This window comes from Vanellus vanellus, assembly GCF_965231255.1.
Source record: "Vanellus vanellus genome assembly, chromosome: 2".
Classification (NCBI taxonomy): domain Eukaryota; kingdom Metazoa; phylum Chordata; class Aves; order Charadriiformes; family Charadriidae; genus Vanellus; species Vanellus vanellus.
Genome location: NC_138906.1, coordinates 39,890,754 through 39,911,869, shown reverse-complemented (window position 1 = coordinate 39,911,869; position 21,116 = coordinate 39,890,754). Strand labels below are relative to the sequence as shown.

At 37.4% G+C, this 21,116-nt stretch overlaps 1 protein-coding gene across 2 annotated transcripts in view; it reads left to right on the top strand.

The window, feature by feature from the left end:
- ANKRD28 (ankyrin repeat domain 28) overlaps nt 1–15,275 on the top strand; it is a 41,831-nt gene extending 26,556 nt beyond the window's left edge. Inside the window, exons 15-25 of one of the 2 annotated variants that reach the window (XM_082499317.1) lie at nt 723–810; nt 1,255–1,372; nt 1,977–2,196; nt 3,610–3,697; nt 3,794–3,877; nt 4,405–4,550; nt 4,737–4,819; nt 4,938–5,020; nt 7,306–7,397; nt 13,258–13,589; nt 14,826–15,275. In XM_082499317.1, the coding sequence (XP_082355443.1) occupies nt 723–810; nt 1,255–1,372; nt 1,977–2,196; nt 3,610–3,697; nt 3,794–3,877; nt 4,405–4,550; nt 4,737–4,819; nt 4,938–5,020; nt 7,306–7,397; nt 13,258–13,544 (1,289 nt within the window). In that variant the 3' untranslated portion in view covers nt 13,545–13,589; nt 14,826–15,275. Of the gene's footprint in view, nt 1–722; nt 811–1,254; nt 1,373–1,976; nt 2,197–3,609; nt 3,698–3,793; nt 3,878–4,404; nt 4,551–4,736; nt 4,820–4,937; nt 5,021–7,305; nt 7,398–13,257; nt 14,340–14,825 lie in introns of those variants that run through there. The other variant, XM_082499316.1, reaches the window with a different exon arrangement.
- Nucleotides 15,276–21,116: the final 5,841 nt, after the last annotated feature.

The window sequence follows — 21,116 nt, the reverse complement described above, 5'->3', positions numbered from 1 at the left end:
CTTCAATTTGATTTAGCTTCTCCCAAGTTCTGTTAGCGTTTCTGTCAGCTAGAGAAGCATGAATTGTCATGGTTCGTATGTGGACTGAATACAGCAGCTGTTTGTCAGAAATCATTTCCCCTCCAACAAGCAATCATTTATCTTTCAAGAGTTGCATTTAAATGTGATTTCGCAAATTTTTTTTCTTTTCTTTCCTTGTTTTTTTTTTTTTTTTTTTTACTGCTTGGTTAATTACTTCTATGCATTACATTTCCTTCCCCTCTTTCTAAATGTGATTTCAGTTACTATTTCATAACTATGCACATGCCACACTTGCTAACAAAATTTGTGTATGATTGGCTAGGTATGTGTTTACCTGTGCCTTAAACAAGCAAAAGTTAAGCTTATTATATTCAGTTATCCCTTCTTGTGGATGTTGTATAAACATATATTCTAATTATGGTTAATGTGTGCAACCTCCTTTATATGTGACAAAAATAAATACCTGTTGGCAATTGCCAGTTGGAATCAATTACTTCTAATATGTACAGTTGAGAATGCTTCATTTCTGAAATATTTTTGTAGTGTTTATATTTTTGGGTTTTCATTTAAGTTATAACAATGGTAAAGGTGTACGGTGGCTTCTCAAGCTAATGGGCTTTAGTCTGAGCAGGTTACCGCTCTGAGCGGTATACTCAAAGGCAATAAATGTAAAACTCATATTTTTATATGGTGTTTTACAGCTACGAATGGTCACTCGGAATGTTTGCGGCTATTGATAGGAAATGCAGAACCACAGAATGCAGTGGACATTCAAGATGGAAATGGACAGTGAGTTTAAACGATACATATTTTGTCCTTCACAAGTTATTGCATTTTATAAAAGGAAACATACATATTTTACATGGATGATTTTTAATTTATTACTGTAAAGGGAGATGATATTTGAACTAGGACAAATGCAACAGTATATTTTGCAATAAACATAATGTTGACAGTGAAAAATCTTTTTGTTTAGTTGGGAGGAAACTAAAATGTGTCTTACTGCCCAGATGCTGAAATAATGGATTCTAGTAACTTCATCAGGAGTTCTGAATTAGGGGATATGAATTTATTTTCTTGAATCTAAAAAGCAAATATAAGTAGCATTCTTGCAGTGAAGGTAGCGCTAGAGAAGATCACTGATGATGTAAAATTTGTCCAGAAGGACAGGAGTTGTTATATTTTGGCTGAGTGCTAGTTTGTCGATTACATTTTATTTTGCACTCTGCTTAGGACTCCTCTGATGTTGTCAGTTCTCAATGGGCACACCGACTGCGTTTATTCACTCCTTAACAAAGGAGCAAATGTAGATGCCAAAGATAAGTGGGGAAGGACGGCATTACACAGAGGGGTAAGAGAATATTCCTTTTCTGTTCTTTCCAGTTTTATACATGTTAATTTAAAATACAGACTTAATATGTAGTATTGTTAATGGATTTCTCATTATTCTCTTCTTGCAATTCTTAGTTTTTTATTATCTTTTTAGTTGCTATCAAAAGGCTCGCTTTTTGCCTGTTTGCTATGTACCCTCAGAATTCTTTTGGAATTTCAGAGTCTTAATCTTGCTGTGAAGTGTTGGCTGGAGAGGTCCCAGAGTACAACTTTTTGTTATGGGGTGGGGGAAGTGTTAATGGGAGGAAGAAAAGTGTGATGCATGCCATATGCCAAATATTTTTTTTATTATAGTCTCTGCCAGATAAGACAATTGAATGAGCCCTAGAGATTAGCAGTTCATTCAGTCTTATTCCAAGAAATTATTCTGTCATCAATACTATAATACGCTGCTATTTTTCCAACAGAATGGCTCTTTCCAAGAACAAAAATAATAACTGTGCTTATTTTGTTATTACTTAAAAATGTAAGAAATTGCCTGAAGTTAGCTTGCTTTAGTTAAACACCTTGGCTTATATACATGAATATTTGCAAACTTACTATTTCCTGTCTTTCCCTCCCAGGCAGTTACCGGGCATGAGGAATGTGTGGAAGCATTGCTTCAACATGGTGCTAAGTCCTTATTACGAGACTGTAGGGGGCGAACCCCTATACACTTGTCAGCTGCATGCGGACATATAGGCGTTCTAGGAGCTCTCCTGCAGTCAGCTACATCCGTGGATGCAGTACCTGCAATAGCAGACAATCACGGCTATACGTCACTGCACTGGGCCTGCTATAATGGTAAAATACATTAAAGTTAAAATACAGGTCTAAATGTATTTGTTGATAATGAGATAGAAGTTATTACTGCTTCTAAAAGCAACATATAAAGTCTGTCCCCTTTCAGTTCATGTTAGTCAATGTGACGATACGACAGACGTGATGTCTTGAGGAGGAATGCATTAACATCTAATACATAATCTGAGGTGTTTATTTTTGTACTGCATTTTTGTTATAAAGTGCCTTCTTAGTTTTATGCCTCAAGGAGCCTTTCAAGAAATTTAGCATAGTACCTGTGAATAGAAATGTGCCACATATCCCAAAAAAATAACCTTCACAGGGAGTCTTGGGAGGAATGGTTTCAGATTAAATCTTTTTTTAAACCTGCTTCAAATCAACCTTGATAGGCTGAAGAAGCTAAAGTAGATAAAAGTGATTCAATAAGAATTTTTTTTCTTCACTGTTACTTTTCTTGCATTTGGGGGTGATGGAGGCCTTAAAAGGTAGGAAATTCATTCAGCTCCTTTGCTCAAAATTTTGTTCTGTGTGTGCATTTCCGACATAGTAGAGGTTCTCATTTTCACTTCTGAATCGCATGATAGAGAAAGATCAAGAAGTAAGAGTTTAGAGCTTCATTTTACCAACTGCTTTAAGTAAATAACTAACTAGACTGTCTTCGCAGCTGAAGCAACTGAGCAGTACACTGATAATTCGAACTAGAATAACATCTCTTTATCACATTCATGAAATAAAACTCCCAGCTTGGTCCATTTTCAGAGTGACCACGGTGTCTGAATAAAACAGACCTGAAATACGCTTCATTTGTAGAATGAAAATTTGGCAGGAATTGTGAAAATATAAATCTTTAGCCGTTGGTGAATGTTGAACCAAGGTTCTCTGCATAAATACATTGAAGATCAAACAAATAGTCACAATTGTTAGCTACCTGTACAGCAGCAGGCTATTGAATTTTGAAAATAATAATATGATAGGTTGAGCAAGTTCTTTTTAAGCTTTTGTTATGACTATCAACTTGTTTTTTTCTTCGGGTTTAGCAAGACAGTGGAATAAAAATAACCCTGAAATGGTGGAGATGTTTTCATGTAGACTAAATGGTAAATGTACAGAAGAGTTTGGAACGTGGAGGTGTAAAGAACTAAATTAAGTGTTCTGGATGTTCTTCAGACAGTATGAGATCCCTTCTAAATTTCACAAAGTTTACAGTGTTAAATGTCAGTTTGATTTTCAGGATTCTAAAAATGTCTTAGCTCCTAAATGTAGCCCTATCAAATATAATCAGTGTGTCTTTGAAATGTTCAAATAAAATATTGCTTTATCTGATTTAGATACATATTTTTGTTGTAATCCATAAATAAGCCTGTTTGTTGGTTTGTTGGTTTTTCTTTTAATACCTAACTCTTACATTTGCTTTAGGTCATGACAGTTGTGTAGAGCTCCTCCTGGAACAGGAAGTTTTCCAGAAAATGGAAGGAAATTCTTTCAGTCCGTTGCATTGTGCTGTGTAAGGAAGTGCAAGATTATTCTTCATACATTTCATTGCTGTATTCAACAAAAGATTTATCATTCTGTAAATAACAGCCTGTTTAATTCATTGTAGGATAAATGACAATGAAGGTGCTGCAGAAATGTTAATTGATACACTAGGTGCTGGTATTGTAAATTCAACAGATTCGAAAGGAAGGTAAGAGTGTAAATGCACAGTGGAAGAATGTTTGTAATGTAATAGAGCGGCTCTGCTAAATTCTATAATCATTTGGGTCTTTTGTGTTTGCTACTTATGTTAATTCCCCCTTCCCCCTGTTTTTATTTTTTGAAGATCTTTTTTTTCTTTTTTATTCTGTGCTAGAAATAAATTTTAGGTTTTTCAAAATCCTGTTCTGATTCAATAAACTTGAATTGGCTTTTTATTATATAGGCAAGTTTGAGCACATTTTAAATTGTATCATTTTGTGCATAGTATTTTATGCATATTTTACATTTTCTGAATCGAACTGTATCTCTGTTATAAACTACATAGAGGGAATTCTTTGAAACTTGAAGGTGACTTTCTAAAGGCAGCAGTCGCAACTCCAGCCTTACTGGTTTCAAAGGATCGGTGGGAGGGACTGCCCAGTCTTTTGTACCTGCAGGATCACAGTTAGGATACCCCTTTGAATAAAGTAGAAAGCACAGCTGACCGTGGCCGTACTGTCTTTTGATCTGTTGCAGAACTCCTCTTCATGCAGCAGCTTTTACAGATCACGTTGAGTGTCTACAGCTTCTGCTCAGTCACAATGCTCAAGTGAATGCTGTAGATTCTTCTGGGAAAACACCTTTAATGATGGCTGCAGAAAATGGACAGACGAATACAGTTGGTAAAGAGAAAGCTGTATTTCTTTCTGCTCTTAGGTTTCTTAATCTTACTATGGGTAAAGTTGCCTTATAGTTAATGTTCTTGTGGATATATTTTGTTCAAATTGTGTTTCCATTTTGCACAAATGTAAGCCATTAAGACTTTAAGGAATATGCTTTTAGTTAATACACATCTTTTTTTTCCCCAGAGGTGCTGGTTAGCAGTGCTAAAGCTGATCTGACTTTGCAAGACAATTCTAAGAACACAGCACTCCATTTGGCTTGCAGCAAGGTGTGTGCATAGTCTGACTTGCCTTGTTTGCAAATATTAACTTGTTGCTTTGAAAAGGCATTGAAAACAATTTTTGAAGAGTTATTTGTTATATGACAGATGTTTGTTCTGTATTAAGGGTCATGAAACTAGTGCCTTGTTAATACTGGAGAAGATTACGGATAGAAACCTCATCAATGCCACCAATGCAGCCTTGCAAACGTACGTATCAGCAGTGAGCGTGTTTTACAGATGAGCTTTTGGTGTGTATCTTGCTCGTAAAGAGGAATATTTTTCAGAATCTTTTTCCAAATTTTTTTAATTTTAATTGCTTAATAGGAACCTAGAGTTGAACTGACTTGAGGTGAAACAGTGTTTTCCTCGTAATTAAAGTTCTGGTTTTAGCTGAATGAAAGGGATGATAAATAAATCTTACGGTGTTGTGATTTAGGGAATCCTGTGTGGAATTACTGCAATCCACTGAGATTACCTGTAAACTCATATTTTTCTGTTTTATAAATTACCTGATTTTTCAGTTGTAATTCACTTCAGTTAACAACTCATTCAAGGCAAACTAAGACTTCCTCTTCAAAGCTAGCCAATGAAAAAAAAAACCCACACAACCTTAGCTAAAGTATGCTTTTATTCTTCAGCATGCTTTATGTTAGCAAGACACCTATTCCTACTAGGGTGAAAGACTATTTTCTCTTAAATATTATGGAGACTACAGTATTCTTCTTCCAGGAGATCTTCTCTCAAGTAGAATTAAGCCTATTTTGTTAGCCCAATCATAAGGAAAACTTAAAAATGTAGTGGTATGTTATACTGGGGAATATATATCACAATGAGCTATTTAAATGATTCTTCTGCAGGTTTTTCCTTTTAAAGAATGTATTTGTGTAACAGGCAATATTTGACACCTGATATGTAGCGGAGTTATGTACATGAATTGTTAGACTGCTTTAATAACGCTATCACAGACCATTTAGGAAAAAAACCACTAGAACTTGTAAGCAACTTGCATATTTCTCTGGCCTTACATCCCTTCTGGAATATGTCGTGTTCAAACTCCTACGGTTCTTCCAACGATTCCAGAGATGATCTTGAACTGAGGAGTTAAGATAGTAGGACTTCTTCTTCTGCTCTCGCGGCTCACCTCAGGCAGCATGAAATAACCAGAAAGCAGGAAAGGGATTGTTTGCCTCATTTCTGGCTTGAAGCGGGGATGTCTTGAGAGAATGAAAAGCAAAACTGAGATGGGAACAGAAGTGGGAAAGTATGCTACCGCAGGCTCACGTAATTCCACCCACATGCCTTGGCTCATATAGTCTGATCAAGAGATGTTATGGGGAAAAATAGGTACATATTCGCACCTCCATGAAATGTTTACATAAATTGCGAGATTTTAGAAGTTGTTTAAAATATTACTGGTTTAGCAAATGTTTTTTAATAACTAAATGGACTTTCTAAACAGCTTAAACAGTGTCCTCCTTTGTGGCAAGATAAGCATTAAAATTGGTGGCCTCTATATTAAAATTTTAATTACAGTACATTGTTTTTAGTATATCTGTGGTGTGCAGTAGTTCTTGAATTTTAATACTTTAATATAAGCACCATAGAAGCAGCTGTATCTATTTGTATGTTTTTGCATTTCTGGTCTCTAAGTAAGGCACTGTGAATATAGTTCACAGTTAATTCAAACAATTTTCGAATCTCAAAACAAACGAAGAGCAAGATAAAGCAGAAAGGAAGTAAGCTGATTATTCTGTTTCCTGCTGAGTGGTGGTAGGGTTTTATTTAAGTCAGTGGGAACCAATTTTGAAAAACTGTTGCATTTGAAAAAGATACAATTAGAATATTTGAGGTAAAGCTACACTTTCCGTGATAGATCAAGTCACCACAAAACAGAGTTAATGGTTAGGAGTTTGGGAGTTTGAAAAGTAATCTGCTTTCCTAGCTTTATGCATTATACTGTAAAATATTTTTTTTATGTCTAGTCACAATGGAATACAGTGGTTTCTAAAAGGCAGATTGATTAAATCCTTCTGCATCTCTTACAAGAATTGACATGCAATAAAATGTGACTACCGTTCTGCTGTTAGTACTCTAATGATTATTGCCAGTGCTATGCAGTAACTCTCAGATGTGATGATATCTGTTACAGCAGTTCAGCAAAGGATTTATCAACAGTAGGGTACAACATGTTTCTAACTTTTTAACATGATGAAGTTCATAAGCAGGTAGGACTTCGAGTAGCTACTTCCTCACTGTGTGGTGCCATAAAAAGAAGGAAGTGCACAATTGTTATTGTACTTTTTTTTTTTTTTTTTGCAATAAGAAAAGAGATGTGCTGGTTTTCCCATCTTAGTTATATCTACAATATTTATATAACGTGTAAATAACATACAAGTATAAATACTTCAATAATCGTTTAACTAGATGCAACCTACTTATCTTACTTAATATCTGGTTCTAAGGTTTATATGTGAGTTTGCTTCTCTTCACAGACCTCTGCATGTCGCTGCTCGGAATGGACTAACGGTTGTAGTTCAAGAGCTTTTAGGGAAGGGAGCAAGTGTACTTGCTGTAGATGAAAATGGTAAGAAAAATTTAAGTTTGTTTCCCCGTAAGGAACTGTGGTTTTAAACTCAGCTCATGGAAAATCAATAACCCTTTGGAAATTTCCTAGGAGCCTCGCAGTAGGTTTCCCCATAGAAAAAAGTGTATTGGTGATGGGTCATTTTAGCAAAGCAGCAGAAGTGTAAGGAGAGTGAAAACTTAGGAACAACACAGGTCACAGCACAGAAGTGTTTGGTTTGCATTTGTAGCTTTATAATGCATACCCTATAAATACACTAAAGCTTTGGCATACTTAAAACAGCCAGAAAATCATAATGCTCAAAGTAAAATAGAACTTTCAGCTGTTAAGAAGCTGGATTGAATTGCCATTCATTTTGTCACTGTGGGTATATTGGTGTTAGCTTTTAAATGCAAGTATAAATTACAGATCTCAGTTACTGGTCTCAAGCTTCTGGCTCTTTAGAGTTTTTTGGCGTGTAGAAATAAGAAAAAGTAACTGCTTTATCATAGAGAATAAATCCTGTTCTTTGTAAGAACAAAAGAAAATTAGATTTGCCAATTTCTTATTTGTATATTTTCATATAAGACATCTGCGGTCCTCCAAAGCTGTGCTTTGAAAAGTGTAAGAGCTCCTGCTCTTATACCATACCCCAATGTGTCTTAAAGCAGCAGCTGGCTGGGGGGGGGGGCCTTCCCTCTGCCTCCCCTGAAGGGATGTGCCTAATTAATAGTTCTAATTATATTTCCCGTTTGGAAAGGTTTTCTTCTCTTAATGTTTCTGTGACTTCCTCTATGTGTTTCTCAAATGACACTGCTTAAAGTGACATGGGTGATTTAGGGATCATTCCTGGCCTAAAATAAGGGACAGGGGTAACTACTAAATGAAACTCCCTAAACCGAAAAGATTGGAAAACACATCTTTTTGATTTCTGTTTCTCATCACAAGTAAGCTAACTGGAGATGTTCGTATTTTTGTGGGCTTTTCATGTGCAGCCAGCGACTCCCTTGTTAGGGTGGATCTTTGACCTAACAGAGAAAAACGTTGTTTGTGTAGAAGTGGGAGTTCTCTGGCAGCCTGGGGATCTAACTGCAACATGTTAAACCTTCTTTTTAAAGTAACTCTGAGTGCTGCCTAATCGTGTTCCTCACTGTGGTTCTTTTTTTTCTAATAGCAATTGCTTCATTTATAAAATTTTAAGCAGCCTTGAGAATACTCACAATTCATTCTTTTTCTGTTGGAATAATGTGCCAGCTTAAAGTACAGTATGTGCAAAGTGACGAATACTTCGAGTTGTGAGACAGCAAGAGAAACTCTCCTGGAATTTATCAACCTATTTCACCTGTCACTGTAATTTTTTCTTAATTCTTAGAAGTATTAGTATGTCGGCAAGCTTGCTAAACCTGTTGCAAAAGTCGTCTTGATTTCCATAGTGTACCTTTTCTATTAAATGGAAAAGCTGGCAGTAGTGATAGCCAGGTTCTGCTTTAGGTCTACTTGTCTTTGATTTTAGCATCTACTGCTAGAGTATAAGAGTTTCTGAAGAAAAAAAAATTACATACATTTATTTAATTCTAATAAAGTAAAAATATATGAGAAACTTTAATTATTTTTTTTTATTAGAAAGGCTTAGAAGAGTATGATTCTTACATTTTGGGGGTGAAAGTTATCTGTTTAGCAAAGCAGACTGAAGAAGTAGGCACTGGAATATTTTGCATCACAACACTGACATTCTCTTGCTCTTGCATTGTTTGGGTAAGTTCAGTGATCTGCCAGGCAAGCTTGGCATTTCAGATAGAACTGGATGAAATTGAAGGTAAAGTTTTAGTTAGTGTTTTAGACGGAAGCGTGTCTTGATATCTGGAACATGTAACCAGCAGAACCACAGCTGGTATGGAGTGGTATTCCACTTTTTGTCTTTGAAGTTGTCCCTTTCTGTAAAGGCTGCACTGACTTCTTTTGCAAGTGGTCTCTATTTGGATCTGTCTCTGTATAGAGCTACTTAATGGTCCTCTGCTGCTATATCTAGGCTACAGAAAATTACTGTAAAACATGAGCTTTGGAGAAAAAAAAAAAATCACTCCAATTATCTGCATTTCAGTTTATAAATAATTTTAAAGATACTTAAAACTCTAGATTTGAAGTCATACTGCTTTTGTTATAGAGCATCTCTTAATGTGGCGAGATCACTTTTTGATATATTTAAGAACTAATATATCTGGAAAAAAATGTAATCCTGGTTCTTAAAAGATTAAATGCAACTGAAACAGCAAATTAACTCTCTGGTATACTTCCCCAAAACAGTCTCGTTGAGAGTTCTTCCTCAGTTCTGTATCAGTTCTCACTCAAATCTTTCAGTTCATTTCCACTTTTCCACACCTGTCGTGATGAAACTTTGCCATCGCCCACATCTACAAAAAATCTGTTGAATTCAATATTATTTATGCAAGTTTACCTCTCTTAAAAGAAATTACTGGCTTTTTCTTTCATTTGACACCATGTGAAGTTTTATTTTTGGTCACTCAACCCAAGTTTCAAATTTTTTTGGTTTTGGGCTTTTTCCTTGCTATTTAACTTACTAGGCTTGCTAAATTTCCTGGTACGGTCTATCTTTTACATGTTGTATTAATGTGCACCACAGTAGTCAGAGGAGGCATCCTCCAGCTCCGGAGGCTGGCATAGCACGGAGGTTTCTCTTATTTTCTCGATTCATCATTACAGTGATCATTGGCCTTTCAAGCTTTTTTAAAAATTAAAAAAAAAAAGGGGAGGGAGGGGATTTTTTTTTTTCTTTGTCTAGTTCTTTTCCAGTACTCGTATTCTGGTTTATATTGGAGATCTGTTTTCTGGAAGGAATTTTTCTTGTAAACGCTTACGAGGTGACTCATGCCTCAGATGACTTTCTTCTCCTTCCCAAGTGTAAGACTTCATTCAGTTTATCTTGAGAACTGTCTTTGCACTGACCACATTAATAACCCTGTGATCTTCCTGTAGGTGCCTTCATGGAAACTTTCAAGCCCCGGGGGAGGGAGCAGCTCTGCGTTTGGGGCAGGGAGCCCAGGTCTTAAGTCAGCATCCATGATGCAGGCTCCGTTTTCTGTTGTGCGAGGAAGCTGGTTCACCTCACTCTGCTTCTGTTTGCCCCATTGACAAATGAATATAGCCATTTTTTTGTTGTTGTGTGAAAGCTTACGCAGATACAAGTACAGATTATGGGAAACACTATATGAGACTGAGTAAGAGTATTTCAGTAGAGTTGGTACCTTTACCAACATCTTCTTAAAAGAATATTTGAAGTATTTATACCTATGAATGATCACTTTGCAGTTATGGGACATAAAAATATAATTTGTTGTTATAATTTTAAAATAATATAGACAAAAAATAAAGTGGGGAGGACACAGATCGCAGTCTTCATGGTGCAAGCAGTTACTTCATCTTGCTAAGGCAAGAATAAAACTGATATTTCTACTTGTGAAAGCCAGGAGCTTAAGATCTACAATCGAATATTAGTATAAACACTGTTTTTAGAGAACTTCTAACAGAAGCAAGTATTCTATTTAATCTTTACCTTGGCCTTTCATTTTTTTTGTGATTAACTGGGATGCTCTGTTCCAGAAGGAACATAAGTATGAGTATTCAAGATCTTAGCAAGAAGCAGTCAGGGAGGTGGGTGGGGGACGAATCCCATGAAAACAAAGAAACTAAAAAGGTAGTGGGTGACTGCTCTTTTTTCTTCTTTGAACTTTTATCAAGTCACATTAGTGAAAGAAATGGTGTTGAACACAGCCAGCTTGAATAAACTTATATTGTGTGTCATCTTTACCTTCATACAATCTCCAGCAACTGCAGATACTAAATTGTGTGCATTTGAGTATCAATTGTGTACTCAATGTGTACATTGAGTATCACTTCTGAGCCTTCTCTTCTGCCTTACATGCCTGAAATGCAGTCTGCACCCGAGGGTAGCAAGTTCTGGCCTTCGCTTCTGAATCCTCTCGAAATGTATCTCTTCTGCAGACTGTCACTGTTAGCTCTGAGCTGTTTAAGTGCTGTGATACCTTACTAACAGTGAAAACATCTGCTGCGCTGCACTTCTGTACGGCCCTATCGCATGGTCACCTGGTGCGTTTTGTGCTTGAATTATCGGTGCCTTTCCTTGGACTGTATGCTCCTTTGGGCAGGGACTGTTGTCTTACTCTGTTCCAAGCATCAAGCATGAGGTCTATCCTGAGCAAATAGTAGTTCAACTGCAAGACTGTCCCCTGCTTGCTGTTTTCTTAATTTCTGGCTACAGTTATTTTCCATAACGTGCCTACTTGTTTAAAACTTCTGTGCAATTGTACAAGACAGTAACTACTCCTGAGCTCTATCCTAAAACTTGACCTGGATCTACTTCTACAATAAAGATGATTCCTTGGTAGTTCAAACACTTGCTGGTAGAAACGCTTGCTGGTTAAAACACTTGCCTCATTTTCCATGCATTCCTAAGGTCTGGATAGAAATCCATCGTGTGGTTTGCTTTAAAGTCATCCTTTATTTAAAATTACTTGTGTGCTTTTTACCTGGATGTTGTGCAGTTTTAAGTTGTGCACTGGGCGTTGTGCAGGACTTCAGATTCCCAGATGTACCTGAACATGAGTTTTCCTATTCAGTTCATTGTGGGTGTATTTGTTGCATGCAGTGAGATACTGCAAGGATGCTACAAGGTGACCTGGCCACCCGCTTCTGCATGGAGCTGGGTAGAGGGAACTTGCTTTGGTCGTGGCAGCAGAATTAGCTGTTATCTGTGGCTGTACTTACGTGACTGCCGTGCTTCGAGAGCTGCTGTTATCACCACCAATTGCAGTGCCTCAGTGATGTAGATGTACCCTGAGACCTGTGCCAAAACTTACCCTCAGGTGCTCTGCTGAATGATTAAGTCTAAAGCCTGAGACAGGACCAATGCGCGGATCTCCACTCAAGAGAATTTGAAGCATTTTTCTTGACATTTAATGAGTAGAGGCAAGTAGATAGGGAAGGGGGAACCTGCCAAAGGAGAAATGCTGGAGGATTATTAGAGGCACGGTTACCCAGGAGAGATTTCACAGCTATGTGACCTGAGTGCAAATCATTCCACAGCCCCAGACCTCCTGCGTTTGTGGCTTGTCGCAGCAGCGTTGCCTGGCAGGAGGAGTTCGGCCAGCCCAGTTGGGCAGCCAAGAGCTATAGTTTCCCTCTGCAAGCCTAGCCTTCTAATCCAGTATTTCCCCAAACTTCTGGGGATTTCTTAATTGGTATCCCTCAAATAAAAGTTAGACGTTGGCTTTATATTTTATATTACTGCATATTGTAGTAAAGTATAGGTTGATTTAAATTCTATGCTCTGCCTTTTCAATTAACTGGCCCTGATGCTTTAGCCAGCCTGTTACTAAGATAGGGTTGCCTTAGTAAAATAATTATCTGTGATGAACAGCTATATGGAAGCTTCTGGATGACAAAATATTTAACATGTTGAGCTGTAGTTTCTGCAGTGGCTCTCTAGTGAATGCCTTCACCCATCACTGCTGGCTGCCATTAGTTGTCTCTCCTCAGCCTGGTGACGTCTTCACCATTTCCAAATCCAGGCTTTGCTCGCTGGCCTAGAGCATCTGACTGTGCTTAACAAATCAATTACATCTCTGTTCCAAAGCCCACAAACTTCTGGGTTGGTTTTGTAACTGAAAGTTAAAAAAAAAATCTAATTGATAATGCATTTAATTTTACGTTGGGTTTTTTTTTAACAATGCAGAACTAAGCAATGTAAAATACTTTAGCAGCGGAAAGATGACATGAACTTGGAGAAATTTTTACATTGTCTTTATTTTAAATGAAGGTGGTTTTTTTTTCTTGACTTTTCTAGGTTACACACCAGCTTTGGCCTGTGCGCCCAATAAGGATGTGGCTGATTGCCTAGCTCTCATTTTGGCCACGATGATGCCTGTTTCATCGAGCAGCACATTACCTTCCCTTACATTCAATGCCATTAATCATTACACCAACACCTCAAAAACTGTCACCTTCGATTCCTTGCCAATCATGAGGAGTGACCATAGCTCTTACTGTACTTTCAACAACATTGGCAGGGAAGGTGGCTACCCGTACACAGAAGAAGACGAACTCAATGACTCCGATTCTGAGACCTATTAGAAACTACATTTTGTAGGTCTGAAGAGCGAACCCTCACACTGGAAGGTCAGACTTGTGCTTTTGAAAAAAAAGCTATCAGTGTTTGAATACAAAAAGAGGACAGACCTTTAAGAAGATGTTTTTTATTGTGGTTGCATATAAAAGAAATCTGTGAGACTCTAGGAGGATTTTTAAGAGCATATTTTGCAGAAGAAGCATAAATTCTTGAATAAGTACTTGGAATCCATGGCAAAAAAAAAAAAAAAGAATGTCAAAACTGTTTTATTTAACTGTAGTCTACCATTCTCTTTCTGGTGCCGGGAGTAATTTCTGCAGATTGGGCACCCTACTTGATGTAAATGAACAGCACTATTGTACAACACAAAGGATGCTCGATTTAAATATTATCAATAAAACTAAAACCATTTTGAAGGCAATAAATGAGTTTGGTACAGTAGGCATTGTTTGTGCTGCAAATTGCCAAAGGACCAAATAACTTAAAGATTTTTTTTAATTAAATACGTTTTTGTGAAAACTGGAATAGGTTATTTGAGAAGTTTTTTCAACCAAACCTTAATTACTTCTGGAAAAGAAGCTTAGATTTGGTTTTAAATGTTGATTTTTATTTTTTTTAATCCTCTGAAAGCCTTCCGACACTATTAAATGTACCATGAAAGAAAGCAGATGAACTTCTAAGTTTTGTTTTCTTTTTCTTTTAAGTTAAATGAAAATGAACTTGTCATACTTTTATAATACTAAAATTAAACCAGCTAACAAGGTGAAGTCAGGGTGAAAAATGTACAGTGTAATAAACAAGGGAAGGGGTGGGAGATGTGGGAGGGAAGCAGTAATTGTTGCACAGTTTTAGATTTTATTTTTTTTTTTTTAACGTTTGGGTTTTCGATTGAGATTTTTTTTAATTTAAAAATACAGGAGTAACTTGGAAACTATGAAACTGCATAAAAAATTGAAGTGAAATGTCTTGATAACCCTGTTGTGACTGAGAGTTCTTTTCAATAATTTGTCCACTTCCTTACATCATAAATTTGTATGTAAGATTAAAATTGTATATCCCTATCACTTTTTTTTTTTTTTTTTTTAAATCCTGGAGTTACAAGGGGGGGCGGGGGGGGTGAATTTAAAAGTATATTTCCCTATTAGAGGAAAAAAGTACAGTGTCTGGTCTGTGGGAAGAGCTGTGTATCTTTGTTGTGCTCTGTTTAGAAAATAAACAGCAGAAACAGGTCCCTGTAATGTAGTTCAGACTTGCCCAAATTTTTTTTTTTTTTTAATTTATAACAGACTACTGTGGTTTTTTTAATTGCCTGAAGAATGAAAAACTGACATAAGTAAGCTCAAGTTTTGGCTGTTAAATATGAATATTTACTTCATTTGGCTCTGCTTTAACTATAACTGTTACTTTTCAAGTGAATTTGTTTATGTACATGCAAGGAATCCTTGCATGTCCTGGTAAAGTACAAATAAATTACTACAAACTGATTCCAATTTCCTTTTTATCCTTTTTGTATTGTGAAACTGGAAATCTTTATGATATTGTAAATTATCAGCTGGTTTTCTGAACATAGTGTGGAAACACGGGACAATATTTTGATCTATTTGATAATTTTGTGGGGTTTTGAAGAATTAATGAGCATGTACATAGAAATAGTGACTGCTTGAATACTGTATTTACCTGCACTCTTTCAGTACTTCAAGATTCCTGTATATTTTACAGAGTATAATAAAACCCAAATGTGAGTTCTACTAATGAATAATTTATTTGTATCTACTAAGCATTACAGAATTTGTAAAATCTACTTCACAAAGGCTTTGCTGGCATTTTAATTCTAAAGCGAAGGGGAGCTATTTAAATTTGAAGCAATTTTATATGTTAAATTACTTCATTATTTATTTAGGCTTCCTTTTAAGCATTCCTTTCTTAATCATTTGTGTCTGTGTTCGTTGTTTATATATGCAATGTGTTTGTCTGTGAGCAGAGTTAGATGACTTCAGGGAGATCGTGATTTCTGTATTTTCTTCCTTCTGAATCTTGCAAGGACAGGGCTGTGTGGGAGTGACGGAGGGGCCTCCGCTGAGCGTGCAGGCAGCGCTCGAAAGATCCGTATTGGCCTATCCCGAGATTCACTGTAGCTATTTAAATACAAAGGTTGAAGCGGGACAGACCCATTTTTCCTCATACACTCGCGGAAAATCTGAATCAGAACGCCAAGTAGCATGCCTGTTGTTTAAAATGTAATAATTGCATATCTCTGTTAATGAAACTCTGCGCTTTTTGTTGCTTCAAAGGAACTGTGAGAAGATTATATTAATAGCCCTTTATTATCTGTGCTAACTTATATCTGATGTCCAGATGACCTGTTATGGCCATCTAACATGGTGCCTGTGGCCATAGTTCAGTTTATAGGAGGGGACACTCCTGTCTCATTTGAAAAATCAGCAGGGCAGTAGAGACTGAGGATTATTCGTGTCCATTGTGTGCCTGGATGATGGAGGAGAAAAAGCTCAGAAGGCATTGGTTTAAATGTTAAAGAGTTGGATACGGAATACAGGCAAATGCAGAAAGCAGTGCTGTTGAACACCTGTGTTTCCTTATGTCAATCAGAAATGGTGCCTCTCTTCCATTTCACTACTACTCACCTCTTAAGTAAGAAAACTTTTGCTGCATTAAATTGCATTATTCTTAAGTTTTGTGAACTTTTTAGAGCTAAAGATCTGTCTTTTTTTTTTTTATCACAAATTGTTAATTCAGTTTAGGCATTCAGAGTTACGTGATGTTTGTATCTCATCATTAGAATTTATTCAGTGAACCTGTAGATTGCAATTTGCATGTATCTGGTTGTTCCCATTAAAAAAAAAAATCAAAACAACTGAAAAACTCTATTACTACCTGGCAGTATGGGTAGGACAGTAATCGTGTCTTGTAAGTGATAATTGGGACTATTATTAGAATATGGTCTTATTCCAAAAACAGAATGTGATTTGTTTAAAGAACATGCTACTATGGTCAAAGGCCACTTTACTGATGAGAGCTCAAGGAACAGAAGGTTCCTTGTTTCTGTGAAACAAATAATACTGCCTGTGACTGGTGGCATTTTTTTTTATTTAAAACACCAAAAAAAAGAAAAAGAAAAAAGTGTTCATAGCTCAGCGGAAGCCTGTTTTATTTGCAGAAAGTTATACGGGAACCTCCATCTTTCTAAAAGAAATCCACCTCTTTTTGTACAAAAATGAATAGGGCATGGTTATTGTTACAACTTTCATCCAAACAACGTCTTGGATTTTCACCAAGAGAGAGCAGTGAGCCTTGGCTGGACCACTGAAGCAGCGTATTAGAATAAAAGAAATCCTTTTTATCCTGAAAAAAGAAAAAATCGAATGGACTTCAGGAATGAGGACAGCCAGCTCTGCTCAGCTTTCTGTGTGCTCTGAATTCTGGGATGTTTTATGGGTGTTTAAGTTCTCAGGATAAATATTCTGCAGAAGAAAATGCCAAGTTAGTTAGTATTAACCCCCTAGGCTGAGCTGTTACTTTTAGAGGTGTAGTGTGGTAGCATAAATGCTGGATGCTGTTAAAATGAAGGATCAGTCTGTTTTCCCCACAAGAGTGACCCTACTGTGATCAAAAAGATTTTTCTTGTAATTCCATACAAAATCTTGACCTCTCTGTCTCTTGCTTTGTATTTCTTCATATTACTTTCTATTGCTTCCACATGCTTAGATATCTCCAAAATAAGCATATAAATATATCTGGAAAAATCAGATATAGAAATTGCACTTTTTAAACTTGGACCTTGATTGTGGTTGTTTGGCGTTTTTTATTCTGGTTGTATATTTTCTTCTTTAAAATTTTGACTTGTCTAGCAGGCTAAAGAATTAATAAATGTTTGGTTAAAAAAAACCTAATATTTAAAAATTAATTACTTCAAAGTTTTGCTCCTTTTAACATCTATACAAAGGGCACTGAAGATCCCAAAGCTGTTACCTAAGCTGCATGGAAGACTAAAAAGGAGCGTGAGAGAATGTTTACAGATTCTTCAACCCAATAATTCTGGTTTTGAGAGGAATTAGCCTTCCTGTCTTGCCCAGAGATTATGTCCATTTAAAGGTGACATCTACTGCAGTAATCCAGAATAACATATTCTAGTTTACAAGAAAAAAAAAAAAAAAAAATAAAAAAGGCAGAATGTTCGAGAGCAATTTGTTTGAGGTAACAGCAGTGGTGGTCTGGTAGCTCAGCTTCTTTATTGCAAAAAAGAAAAAAAGTTTGTGGTGACCTTTCTGTTAATCATGCAGTACGTGGGTGAGAGGATAAACCCTGCCGGCTGACATACACTTGTGAGAAGTTTTTTTCACGTGCGTAACCATGGAACATTTTTAACAGCGCTGGATGTGTCCAGGGAGCCCATGCTACTTAATTCTGTGTTTGGGTCGGTGAGTTCACATCATAAAAACTGAAACCTAAATAAAAAGGGTAAGTGTTTATGGAAACAGCAGTTCCAGAGAACTGGAGCTCTTTGGCTCAGTGTACCACCGGGCGGGTGAGGGAGCTCCGTGGGCTTCCCCGGCTGCAGCTGGAGGAGCAGCAGGAGGAGGTGGCAGGAGTACCTTCCTCGCCTCCCACCACTTTGCTCTGTGGCTTTGCTGATGGTACATACCCACTTCCCAAAATAAATGCCATTGTGCTTTTGGTTAAAAAGCACTGATTCCTGATAACAATGATTCCTGATAATGCAGTCTTGGTTGGATCAGCCTAATAACCTTGGAGAGAAGGGCCTTTATAATCCCTTACTGCGTAGTTCAGACTTTTAACACCACTTCCATTGGTCTGGATTTAAACTCAGGAAAATAAATCCATTTTAATATCAGGAAACAGTAAGTATTTAAATTCCTGAAGTTGGTCTATCAAATTCATATAAATCCTTAAATCCCAAAGTAGTAATTATTGCTTCTTGTAGTAATCTCTCAATGATTTGTGATGACTTCCTTATAATCGTTTAAATGCTGGAGAAGCTGATGGGACAGTTGGAGGAGAATTCTTTCAGATTAGGATGAAACCCCTTTATAAATAAATCTGTAGCTGTGACTCTAAATTGGACAAGGTAAGAATTTAGAAAATACGGGTCTCCTTTACAGACTGAAACCCGGGCTGTTAAATATGAAGAGACGCAATACGGGCCTCTTTGTTAGCTGACAGCATTGGCTTTTTTCTTTTTCTGGAGTCCTTTTCTCACTGTAATATCCGTATGTTTTGAAGAATGTTATGGGCAAAGGAACCACCGTGCATTAATTTGAAATGGCAAAACTGGTTATTCTTAAGAAAATATCCTATTACTATATTTATAATGATCTATAAGCCTTATGACAAAAATCCCTTCATTTTACTGCTTGACAGGAGAAGCAAACGCCTGGCTGGACGTTGTAAATGTCACCCAGGCCCCCAGTCTGATGGATGTATCCTCACATACCTACTGAGAGAAAAACGGTCTGAGATGGCAGCCGCCGAGAGTGTTTCTTGCAGTTGGTCAGTCATCTAGAGCCCAGGAAAATCGCAAGAGTGGTTTGGTTTCCTTCCCCCGGGGGAAAAATAGTTACAGATGTAACTAAAATTTTCAAGCTTTGGGCTTTTGCCTGTCTACAACTCATCTCGCACCTGAACGTTCCAGACAGGAGAAGAAGATGAGTTGTCTCTACTTGCGGGACTTGAAGATTTCTCGCAACTCTTCCTGACTTGGCATCCCAGTCTCTTTAACGCTGTTATTTGTCTTCAAATAAAGCACTATCTAAATTATCCGTGCTTCCCTGGTGCTATGTGTTATTTTACGTTAGGATAAACTGAGCTCCCTCCATTCCATGCTGTGTTTTAGCAATTTTCAAGCTGAGGTTGGGAAAGGCCTCTTGCAGTATTTCACCACGTAACCGGAAACATAGTTGAATAATAGGGAACCTAAAGAGCCTTTCAAGCTGTCTTAATATTGTTAGTGTCACTACATATTTAAAGAGGAGAAAAACACCTTACATAAACTTTTTTTTTTTTCCCCCATTAAAATTGCAATAGAAGCAACCAGAAATTGTGCTGTTCAGATTCACAACAAAAAACAAAACAAAGCCCCGCTTCCAAGCCTTCTCAAATGACAGGCGTGCAGGTTCTCTGCTCATTGTACCTGGGAGTTTGACTTAATTCACAAAGCTTAAGACAATGAGGTCTCAAATTTTCTTTTGTGTTAAAAGAATATATTAGATACCTTAAACAGCTTTAAAGCAAAATCTAAGGATTCACGTCCTATCCTGTCATATATTTCCTATCCCTTGCCAAACTTTGTTATTCAAGCTGTTTGCATGGTTTTCTTAAAAAGTCTTTCTTGGAGTCTGTTAACATCTTACTGAATTCAACCTTTATAATCTCTTTTACCAAGAGACTGTCTGATCCGCTGTGGGTACCACTAACTCTTGTCTCTGACTTCTGAGCTGCATTGCTTACTCCTGCTCTCCCAGAGGAGGGAGGGAGGAGAGCACAGTCAATCTCTGAAGTACTTCCATCGCTGCTGACCGTTAAAAACTTGAGTGATAACTCTCATTTCAATTTGTGAATATTTGGGGTTTTCAGGAATGGCATTTGTCACCACTTTACCACTTTGGTTTTTTTTAACCTACATAAATGGAGGAGGGAGTAGTTCCTTCTAGCCACTGAATCTCCCTGTGCACCATAGTGGTGGTTAGGCATTGTTCAGGTCCTCTTTCTGTAACAGTTCTGAAAATGTAATTTTCTTCAGTTGACTCTTTTAATTCATTTATGCGAATGTCTGAAGCAGCCAAAGTCGGTGGTTGGTTTCTTGTGTTGGTCCTTTTGGGTTTTCTGTGATGCTGGGGTGTTCGTTAAATACCTGATTCTGCAAGACTTGGGAAAGGCTGTGCTGCGCCTCGTGCCGATGGCTTCCTTACTTCCATGTTGATTGCAGGAAGGTCTTGAAGCTCAGTCACTTCAGTCCGGTTCATTTCACCTGTAGATATCTGCCTAAAGGAGCTTATGCCCACTTATGCATTGTGGGGATCTTTGTTCAGAACAGGTTGTCCCAGGCTGTCACCAGTTCCTCAGCCTGTTCACGTGCTTCTCAATAACTGAACTCCCATGTCCTGCTTGCCAAATATTCCTTTAGTGTGCTTTCTAGTGGTTTCTCTCACTGCAATCGGAGTATCCCCACGTCCACCTGGAAAACTCCCTAGTCATGTGAATCCCAAAGCAGCAGATCCCTTATGAAGAAACCCCCAATGCCTCTGACTTGTGCGCCTTTACCCCTGCCTGGACAGACGGTTTCTATGGTTGTCTTCCCCTTCCTGGGGGCAGTGTCAAGGCCGTTCGAAGACATCATCCCCTGCTCTCTGTCTCAGATGGTATGTTCCTTTGGTCTTGGTACAAATTTCCAAATCCTGATTTCATTTAAGTCAACAGACCGAGTGATTTAAGGCTGTTCTATACAATGCTTGGACTTCCCATATGTCCAAAGATCCTTGTGTTCTGGTTTGGTTTTGTTGTACTCACAGACAGAAATGGTTCAGGAAGCTTTAATAAAACTG